This window comes from Geospiza fortis, unplaced genomic scaffold (assembly GCF_000277835.1).
Source record: "Geospiza fortis unplaced genomic scaffold, GeoFor_1.0 scaffold390, whole genome shotgun sequence".
NCBI classification, from domain to species: Eukaryota; Metazoa; Chordata; class Aves; order Passeriformes; family Thraupidae; genus Geospiza; species Geospiza fortis.
In genome coordinates, this window is record NW_005054501.1 from 412,477 (window position 1) to 424,012 (window position 11,536).

General features: G+C 40.0%; 1 protein-coding gene across 1 annotated transcript in view; it reads right to left on the reverse strand.

The window, feature by feature from the left end:
- ZNF804A (zinc finger protein 804A) overlaps positions 1-11,536 on the reverse strand; it is a gene marked incomplete at its 3' end in the record, with an annotated part of 34,206 nt that overhangs the window by 22,570 nt on the left and 100 nt on the right. Inside the window, exon 2 of the mRNA XM_031063396.1 lies at positions 10,907-11,050. Within this exon, the coding sequence (XP_030919256.1) occupies positions 10,907-11,050 (144 nt within the window). The remainder of the gene's footprint in view (positions 1-10,906; positions 11,051-11,536) is intronic.

Consider the following 11,536-nt stretch of genomic DNA (forward strand, 5'->3'; position numbering starts at 1 on the left):
AGAAAAGAGGGAACACTGCTTGAGCCGTGTTATTCTCTGTTGCCTCGTTAACAATACCAGGCCAAGTATCTCCAGGTCAGATGGAGCTAGACGGGTTTGCAAAGAAGCCCATCCTCTGTGTGCCCATCCATATGGGAAGGCACAGCAGCTCCTGTGGATCCCCAGCACTCCATGGGCAGCCAGTGGAGCTGCTCTCCAGCAGGGACACACACACAGGGATTTTTTACCCTTGTCTTACGCTGAGGCAATAAGAACCTTTCAGACCCAGCACTTCTTTAATGCACAGTATTTTCTCTACTGCTTAAGGAAAATGATACAACACTATTTTTGCCTCGTTGATCTTCCTCTTAATGGAGGCAGAGATGAGTCATTAGCTACTCTGGCTTCCCTTTGTTCACAGCCAGGCAGGTGGGCAGAGCCAAAGCAAGATACCCGAGCAGTGCTTGGAAAGAAAATCTGCCACCTGCAGAGTCACTGGGAAAAGACTGGCTGTCATTTAAGACATTATCTAGCATTATTTAAGTCAAATAAACCCCCATGTCATCATGATCATCATCATCTTAGGCCATTTTAAGGCTGCCCAGCTCCCAGCACTACAAATCCTAGTGCTCATGTAATAAAATGTAATGTAAGGTAAAGCTTTTCATTGTAATGAAAGCTTTGCTTGGACATTCACTCCTCCTCACTCTGAATTTGTTGGGTTTTATTTTATTTTGTTTAGGAAAAAAGTAAAAGGATCCTAAAATAGTCTCAAGTATACAACATATTCCTTGAAGGAATTTTGGCATGGGATGGATGGACATCTGCTTCTGGCCTGACCTACTTTTAAGCATCTGAGCACAAAACATCTCCTCGTAAATATTCCCTGTAGAGCACTTCTTTTAGCTGTTAATCCCCCAGTGATTTCACCTGCCCCTCAGAGACTTTGTTGTTTTTTTTTTTATTTTTTCTCTTTGAGCTCCCAGCTGAACTCAGTTATCCTGGGTCTGTCCACTTGCAGGTGCTGGTCACCAAGGAGTAACTCAGACTAGAGCTCCCACCAAGTGCTCAGTGACAAGGTGCCAGCCTTGCAGGCAAAGCAGATGTGAGACAGGCTGGGACTCAAACAAGTTCTCATTCAGTGAGCACATAAAGCTCACACCTAGACTATAAAATTTACCTTAGATGATGTTTTTAATGTATTTCTCATTATACAATCCATAATTTTTAACCAACCCTATACATTAGGCTGGTGCCAAGGAAAGTGTACTAATTGGGTATGCCTTAGAAATGCAAAACTGTGGGCAGAAAGGAGGGAGGAGGACGAAGTAAACTGCATCAGCAGCATGTGTTGTACTCTCATCTAAACAAAGGGAAAAAGAAGGATTCATTAAGCAAGAAATGAGTCTTGAAATGGCAGAGAAGAAAAGGCTCCTGCTGGGGCTGAGAAGTGGCACTGTAAAGAGATGAGAGTGAAGGAGAGGTGGCAGCAGGCTCAGCCTCACAGAACAGAAGAGAGAGAACCATTCCTGATAGCTTGAGGCTTACTTAGCAAAGACAGTGAAAACTAAGGGTGACTTTCATAAGCACCATTTGAATGCTTCACTCCCTTTTTTTTAGTTTTTTTCTATTTGTCCCCTTTGTGAGTGTTAAGAAAGTCTGCAATAATGATCCCTAACCTCCAGTCCTGCTGTAACCCTTCTCTGCCATCCAATCTCTGGCAGTCTCCTGCTTTGTTTCCAGCTCTCATTACAAGCAATTTGTAAGAAGCAGATATGCTGCTCTGTAGTTATAAATCATGTAGCACAATGAGATCCTGTACCAGATGTGGCATACAGATGACAGTGCAAGCAAGCACTTAACAATATTAAAAAAAATAAATTAAAAAATAGTTTAAAATAAAAAACTGAAAATCAGCATTTAAAAAGTTTGAGGTTTTTCATTACATAATTGTTTTCAATTTGGTTGAATTTCAGTGCTGGAAAAGGGAAGGTGAGGGCTTACCTGTGTCCTCCCTTGTTATCATTGTGTGTATCAGGACTGCACACCAAGACAACAGCAGTAAGTGCTATCAGAGAAGCCAGGCATTTAAAAGTAGTTACATTAATCATGAATGAACTTGAATTAATGTGATTTATAATTTATATTACAGTATACCATGGTCTCTTGCCAGTTCTAATTTAAAAAAAGATGCAACATACTGTTGGAACAGGCAATTCAAGGAAAGAAGGATTTCTGCAAGAGGGAGGCATGCAGTGCTCGTATTTATATGGTCTTCTGCAGATTGAATGCCTTAATTATTTTTTTTATTTTATTTTTAAAATCATTCAGCCAAAAGACACCCACACTTAAAATCCTGTGATGCTGAACCACTCCTCTGCCATACATGGAGACTTTGGAAGAAACTGAGAAGTCCTTTACATAATCATTCAGGTTTGTCACAAGGATGTTTGTCAAGAACAAGCCTGGGTGAAGCACAGAGAGAACCAGAAGGTATGTCTGGAACAAGTGTATGGCATCCATGAGATGAAGGAAAAGCCTCAGCCAATCCAAAACACAAACAGGACAAGGCAAGGCTGCATTTCTAACTTTCCTTTTCATTGAGTCTTGAAATGCTCTCCAACCACAGCTATTGCCTGTCTGCCAGCAGTGGACAGAACAGACACACTCCTGCCCACCTCATCTGTCCCTTCAAATGCTCACCTTGTTTAGGTTTTCTTATTGCATTCCTTTGCAGCATGAGAGTGAGGAAAGCTTAAATTTAGAAGCCACTCAGACCCTTCCTGTAGAGCTGTAGCACTAATTAAAAATCCAAACTGAAACAAGAGCCAATGGCAGAGGCTCTGCAGCATGGGGAGAAAGAGAAGAAAAATGCAAGTTCCTGTTGTAGCCTCCACTGAAGAACCCTAGAGTGGCTTAGGAACTTGAAGACATGACTGTTTCTAGTAATTAGGCATTACTGTGCCTAATAAATCCCAGTGCTGCTGTCTGCCCAAGGCTCAGAGCCTTTCCTGCACAGGACCACGAGGAGCTCACCCCTGGAGCCGCAGCAGCAGCAGGGCCATGGCTGGTGGGAAGAGCTCTCCCACTCCCATGCAGTTTGTTTGCCTTGTCACATCTCCTCACAAAAGGCAGCTCTGATTGCAACGCTCGGTTTCATCAACAGGTCAGAGCTACCACTAAAAAAAGAACAGGCTTTTTTTGAGCTGAATGGAGGGTTGATTTTGCAAGGATCAGCAAAGACTGCAGTAGTTGCCCTAAGAATGACTGTGGTCTGTGCTGAAAAGGTTGCTCAGTTCTTCCCAGAGAAGAATGAGCTCTCACGTGGAAACCAGCATGCACAAACTGCAGGGCATGAAGTAGAATACTGGCAGAGCTCCCAGAGGGCAAAAAAATAACCTGAAACTTTTAAATAGGAAACTACAAGGTGGCTTTTGCAGGATCAGGCACAAAGTACTAACCACTGACATACACCACTTAATTGTTGTAGCAAATTAGATCATCTTGTAAGAAATTGTTCACCTTGAGGGGTCAGAATTTAATATACTACTAGGAATGTATTAGCTTTTCCTTCACTTTCTTTTTGATCACTTAAGAGCTCAAAACCACGGAGTTACAAAATGCTTTTCATATTATTCATTACTTACAGTTAATCTACAATCTGCTTCATTACTTTCAGGACAGCAGTGGAACTGCATCTAGAATTTCTGAAAACTGCAGAAAAGGTATTCTGCTGATTGGTTTGATTTTTGCAGCCATAGTGAAGTTTAATTAACTGTGGAAGACTGACTCTGTTAAAGCATAAAGGGGAATAAAAAACAGTGTTTGTCTTGTAGGTAATTGCTTATCTGATCTATTGCCTGATACAACTGAGTGAGTGATAAGTAAACCATCATCAGATCCTCATGATTGTACAAGTTTTTAATAATTTCTCCCTGTCAAAACACTGTATGTCAAAAGATGCATTACAATCAGAATCATGAACTAGAAAACTATTTTTTCCCATCTTCAAGTCCTAATTATTGTGTGGATTCTTATCTTACATGATGAACAGAAAAAAAAGTAGTTTCTTTTGCAATAGTGCTGGCCAAACAGCAGAAACCTGACAGATCCTGATATGGCAAAGCAAAGTTTAAAAATTAGCCCCAAGTTCTGCTCACTTGCATGAAGAAATTTTCATGAACTGATTTAAAAAGACCAAGTTGGACTGAAATATATGATTAGAGTTTTATTTGAAAGGATGAACCCCACAGCAGTACAAACATGTGCCAGGGAAAGGAACATTCAGGATATATGGAGCAAACAATGTTTCTTCCTGTTCCTCCCTCTTGCTTTGCATTTATGCTGTAATTTTTTCCCCGTCACTGAAGTGACAATCTAGATTTGGAAAATAAATAAGCAGTGTGCAGCTGAAAAAAAAACTGTGATTTTTTTGCATGGAAATTTAATGTTAGTGATTTATTGGGTTATCAGGCTGATCTGGATATTGAAAAGGACAGAAATGAGAAGGCTGCAATAATTCAAAACCAGAAAAATAATAAAGAACTGAGGATAAATACTAGGTTTCTGAGGACTGAGGATAAAAAATAAGTTTCTTATTTTGCCACTGACTAAGGCTCCTCCTGCAATAAAAAACAGGCTCCTGATGGAATCAGTAGTGTCAGTGCATGGGGTTAATATTCTGTTTGCAGGCTATTAGTGGGACAGATGGGGTATCTACTCCTCTGCTGTAATTGTGTTTGCTCTAAAAACACTTCTTCAGAAAAAAAAAATAAGTCAATTTGTTAATCAAACATTATTACAGAATCGAATTTCCCAAACATGAAAACAGAAAAAGTTACACAGTATCTTTTCTGTTGTAATTACTGTGGCAGGGACATTGTGATATGTCTTTTTTTTTTTTTGGTAATGAGAAAACAGAACACTCATTGGCAACAAAATTGGATTTTGCTGGATTAATACTTTACTCAAAAATATCCTCATTTAACCCATCAGTACAAGTTTGGAGGTAAAGAATGCCTAACTACTCTGTTACACTGATACCCATCAAGAAGCCAAGTGCTGGGATTAAATTTTATAGGTAAAATAAAAGAAAAAAACGGAAGGAAAACAAATATTTTTTTTTCTTTCATCCAGGAAAGGGTGTGTGAAGTTTCTCTCTAAATATACTGAAATATTCATGAAGAACAGAACTTACGTATTTAATTTTAAAATGCATTCTGTAAAGTGGAATAAAGACTCCCACTGTGTGCTCTGGACACATCCCATATCCCAGAGGAGTGGGATCCTCGATCTCCTCATGGCCCAGAGGGCTCCTGTCATGTTGGCACTCCTGCCTTTCTCTTCACAGAAACAGCAGAAGGCTTTTTGTTTGTTTTCATTATTTAAAGGAGTTGGAAAAGGCAGCATCAAGTCTATCACAAAGCTCAGCTCCAGTGCTGAGCTATAATTAATAGACCTGGTGGTGACCATTATTAGCATTAATGCCAGCACAAGTGCTTAAAACTTAAAAGCAAGCTTTTCACTTAAAAAAAAAAACTCAAAAAACCCAAAGAGCCACCAATCCAGCCACTAAAGATCATGAAATAATGCAATCTTAATGAAAAAACCAAACCAATAGAGTGATGGAGCAGAGTATATGAAGGAGAGGAGGGGTTCATTTCATGGTTACATATGCATTACAAAAACATCTATGTATATGAATGCACAGCTGAACATTTGTTTGTGTTCCCTTAATATTTAAAAAGGCTACAAAGATGAGTGTTTTCCTGAGGGGGAAAAAAAAAAAGAAATATAGGGAGACATGCCAAGTTACATTCTGGGAAAACAGAAACAGTAAGAAAGGACTACACAGGATCGATTCAAGCACAAAATGTTTGGATTTCTTCTATGCTTGGGTAGTTATGACTGCCTGCCCACAAGGACACACCAAGATGTAGCTCTCTAACATGGGAAACATGATAAAGTAAGGGAAGGAATAAAAAATTTCTTCATTCTAGAAAATACAGTTGCAAAAACCCGACTCTGTTATATTAAAAATAATAAGTCATTTAGCCTCAAAGAAAATAAAAATAGAAAGATAAATATCAAAATGCATTGCAAATTATTATTTTCACTTGCAAGGAATGAAAAAAAATGGCGCTGCAAGTGCCTCCCTGCCAGGGTCATGCTCTCTGGGACTGCACCTGCATCCTGCTGCCCTTCCTCAGTGTCCCTGCAGAAATGCAGCATCCATCAGCCATGCAAGGCACTTCCCTGATCCAAGAGCAGCAGAGATATTGAATGAAATCTCTTATTAGTGAACATGCCTGAAATGTGACACACAACACATCACTTTTTGTTTTTGTTCGTGAAGCAAATCTGCAGGAAGTTCTTGAAACTCTTCAGTTTTTATCCTGCACTACACCAAAGCTCTGGGCATACTGCTGTAGAAGACAACAGGGTATTTTGAGAATTGTTATTTCCACATTTCAGAAATTGCACACAACACGTCGCCTCTGGCTCAGTCCAATTCCCAAAGCCCCAGGGGAAGCTAACCTGCAAAAAAGCAGGCCTGGAAAAACACAGCATCAAACACTGCTGGCTCTCCGTGAGGAGTTCATCTCCATCCCTGTATCACTCTCCCAGTGCTTGGCCATTCCCTGCAAACAGACACAAACTCTTGGGCTGTGCCAGGAGCTGCAGATGCGCTGCAGTGCCCCCTCTGCAGGTGCCAGCCAAGGAGAAGAGATGGGGATTTTCTCTTTCAGAGGGAATAACTCTGCAATGAGAGCTTTTAAAAAGAGCTGTAATGATGACTACAAGGATTCCTTGCTTTGTTTTCAAATTGCAGGCCCAAACAACTGCTAACATCCAATTATCTTTGCTGGGAACAGTGGCATCCCAAATGTGCTATATTGCTTTTAATTTATACCTTACGTGCCTCATAACTCATAGGAGGTACAGAGTTAGTAAAAGGATGGGGGTTACATTATTGTTATCTCTAATCACACCTTTCCACTTCCAAACTTCTTGTTCTCCACCCATATTCCACAAAATATTTATTCAAACACATGAAAATTATTCAAGTTTGGACTTTTGACTGACTAGGGATTGGTATTCTCTATTGTGAATAGAAATTATCTCCAGCTTATTTGGTCCTGATGTCAAAAAAATGTGCAAAGAAAAAGATGTAAGGAGAGGAGAAAAATGTGGACAGGAGAAATCTGTGTCTGGAACAGGGAAAGGGGACAACTACTAATTTAGTCTTCCTGCATAATTTGTGCATTATTCCCTGTGTGCAATTTTAAATACATTTGTAGAGCACAGTGATCATTTTCACCCCGAGAGAAACAGTTTGAGAAATGACCTAAGCTTCTGTGGGGAAAAAACCCTGCTTATAATTTACTTAATTGATTGTATTTTCATCTGTAGATGCAAATACATTAGGGCTATTTATTTTCCATCACAGCTTTTGCTGTTATGTTGTTGCTGTTTGGTATTTGCAAGAGTCCTCCTGGGAGGGCAAAGAACACCAAGCTGGAGCGTGCTGCCGTGGCATTGGGTGATTATTCAGAAATTCTGGGATGGAGACTTTGAAACCTTCTTTATCCCTATAGTGACAGAAGCCTCTGGAGGAATGGCTGGCACAGGGGATTGAGCTGCGTGGCCCAGATTTCCTGCCCAGGACAGCACAGGTCACCAAGCCCAAGCAGCTGCGACAGGGAGGTCGCTCAGAGCCTCAGGGTTTAATGCGCAGCTGCATTTATCAAACCCTCAGTGTCTCAGGGAGTGCACACAGGGGTTTTCAGCACTTCAGAGCTCCTTCCAGAGATGGGGGAGATGCTGCATAGAGCCATACATATGTCTAAAGCCCTAGCATGGGTCTCAAAGCCCACATTCTGTGGGTTTAACCATCAAATAGCAATTCCCTCATTACTATAGGGAATAATAACAGGTCTGCCTTAGTTACTCATCTCTCTGTACTGAGCTCAGAATGTTGCTGCTTTTAGAGACACCACCATTTTATTTTGTTAGGGGTGTTTTTTCTTTGTCTAAGCCTTCAAAGCAAAGCAGAGAGTTCATTTTTCTCTATTACCACTGACTGCTTGCAAGTTGCTGCTCCTGGAGTATTTCATAAAGGCTGCAGATATGCTCTCCAAACCATACTGTAAAAGCTAAGGACAGGAAAGCACTAACAGAGGCAGTGGGGCTCTTGAGACACTAAACTCCTTCAAGTCCTAGGAAATAAAATTGGCTTTGCCCTAGTCCTGTGCTTCCTTCCTGGACTGCTCAGAAGGTGCTCATGCTATCTCAAAGTGGGTGTTCAGAAGCTCTTAAGACACAATAAATCAAAACACAACCAACACTGACAGCACAAGGCCTCCCAGCCAATGGAGGAAACCCACATAATAAATCTTCTGGTCTAAATCCTGTAAATTTTGTGTGCTAGCAACATTTGACTGGATGAAAAGAAAATCTTCTGCAATAGAATTGACGTACAGGAGCTTGTTAGGAACATTTTCTCTGCCAAACCCTCCCATGGCTTAGATGGTGTGATAACAGACTCCACGATTAGGATTAAATATGGCTTTTCAGAAAAGCTGGGGTGAGCTCAGGTTTAGGCAGAGCTTTCATCCCTTTCATCACACAAAGCCCACTCTTGGGTGCTGGGATCACTGAAACCAAAGTGGCTGCACAACTGTCCTTGGGTAGTGGGAAACTCTTTGTACTACAGTACCTCCCTTACCTGTCCACTATTGCAGAAAGGTGTGATAGAAGAGAAAAAGAAAAAAATAGGACTCAGAATTCAAAGGCAGATTTCTAGTTCCTCTCACCTCTACTGAACTGCTGGAAAACTTCTGCCATTTATGTAGGCAGTCTCAGGCCAAAATCAGAGCATTCAACAGTAGCACCTGCACGTGTCTCCAGAAAGCTGATTAAAACTATCCAAAAAACAGCATTTGGTGTGAAGTTCTTGAAAACAGAGCAAATCAGAGTGAGCCTGTGCTGCAGAGTATGTTTTTACACCTAAAATATGGGAAGAGGAATGGTTTTTCTTCATAGCACTAATAGAAGCCACCACAAAAAACATATTCCAGGAGAATTCAACTCACCATTTTATCTCAGGAATCAACAGTTTCATTTGCCAGTAACATTAGTGAAAATTTTTACTTTGGCCAAGCAAGCATCTATACAATTTTTTCTACTTGAAAACTGCATTTTTTTTTAATTTCCTAGCAGGGAGATCAGACTAGTGAATGTTGAACAGAGGAAGAGGATGGCTTCCTGTGTTTCACCAAACACATCCACAGAGCCACATGTAAACACAGACACACAGAGCTCCTGCAGGAAAGATGGAGAGGCAGGATCTGCCATGCTCCATCAGAGGCTGGTGCAGTGCCCACCCTCTCCTGCCCAAAGCCATGAGAAAACAAGAATTACCATGTGAAACACTGGAAAAAAAATCCTGTTCAATCTCACACCTGACCTCAGCTTCAAAGTCAATTTTTCCATCAATACTGAATAGAGGAACAAGGACTGCAGCCTGCAGGTTCTCATTATTTCAAAGTGCTTCACAGCACTAAAAAATTAATAAATATAAATCCTAAGTGAGGTCAAGTGGGGAAGACTGCCCATAACTTCTCTTTTCCTGCCATCCATCAGTGACCTGCTGCTGTGTGAATATAACATCTGAAGAATCAGTTCCAGCTGTACTTTAACTAAAACTCACAATAAACAGCTACAGGATGCAATGAAGCTACCTGCTAATTTCTTATCTAATATATGTATCTTTCCCTCCAGCTTCTCACAGATTGCTGTTGCTGCTGAGGTCCACATCTTCACAGCTCTCCAAACTAAATCTAACACTCACACTGACACTGTAAATTATGGGCTAAATAAAAACACCAGTGAGAGAGAGAGAAAAAAGTTTCAAGGACTGGCGCTAAAGAAAAGTAAATCATTATTCTATATAATACAGATATAAAACTTGTAGTAGCTTATCTATGTTCACTCTGAGCAGAATAACAGAAAAAAGGGAGATTCAATTAGAATAAAAGCAATCAATCCAGATACACAGCCGTATGATTTCACCAGATTAAAAAAACAACAAAAAAACCCCAAAAACAGAAAAGGTACAGAATAATTACCAGCTGAGTGGCCTGTGTAGGAATTTTCTGTACAGTTATTACACATCTTTACACAATTATTACACATCACTTCAGGGGAGTCAAGCTGCATTGTCTTTCCTTTTGAATTAAATAGATTTAACCCCTCTGCAGACCAGAATGTTGCCCTGGGATGCATTGCCTCTCTCATTCTGTGGAAGCACTGCTTTTATCTCACCAAAGACAGACACACAGCTTGGAGGTAAAGTGATACGATGCGGTGATAGAAACCTAAATACTGATTCTTTAAAGCTAACACACAGAAATCTTTCATTGACACACTTTGTTGTAATACAGTGAATTGAAATAAAATCATAGCTCATTTCTGAACTGTACACTAATTTTAGTAGTCATAGCCCATTTCAGAACTGTATCTGCACTAAAAAAAACTTTGCCTAAAGAGTATGTCAAGTTTCTTATGCAGATCTGTTGCAACAAATGTTTCCCCAGTAAGTCACATCTGAAGTATACCACAGCATTTATGTGAAAAATTAAACTAGTAAGAAGGAAACTGGACATTTACAACTTTAATCATATTATTCATTATTATTCACCATTCCCTGCTCCTCTTCAATATTAAATTGTTCAAATTTCTCTTTCTTCCACCTCAGAATTTTTTGACTATAAAATCTCCATGGTAAGATTTATTTCTGAGAAAACAGTGAATTTTGCTTTCCAGAATCTGCAATTGAGGACAATTGCAGATTGTATGAAGGACATCTTATTTCACTATTCCATCTGAAACTAAGCTGAAGTAGCAGTGAGCAGATTTCTCTTACCTGTTTGTGAGCATGATCATAAGAGTTGATGTGATTGTCAAACTCCTGGTGTTTATAGTACTGCTTGTCACAGAGTTCACAGTAGAAGTTGGCTTTCAGATCTTCCAGAGCTTTTGCTATCGTGTTTTTCTTTTCAGCATAATCCTGGAGGGGGGACAGGAAAAAGTAATTTTAGTTTTGCCTTTGATGCTGCCAATGAATTTTGTGCTCTGCAGTTAATCATATTTGTAAACATTTACACACATCTGTAACTAAAAGCCTTCCCATATTTGCTGTGTTACCCTGCACATATTTACTGTATCTGCTGTGAGGATGAACATTTGCACACTTCAGTTTGCTATACAGTTGCCAGCTCCCCTTCAGGGCTCTGTCAGAGGCCTGAAGGATTTCCCTGGGTTCTATTTAAATACAAATATTTATCATGCTGAAGGCTATTTTCAAGTTCATTTTGCTCCCAGCCTCGCTCCTCAGTAATATACCCAAGCACAATAAGCATGAAGATACGAACGGCAATAATTTAGTTACAAGGCTTTTACAAGAAAGTTTGCTTACTAAAACAAAAATAATAAAAGAAAGCCAACAAAATCAAAGGAATTACTAGGTCCTTCTTGAATGCCTGTAGATATGAAA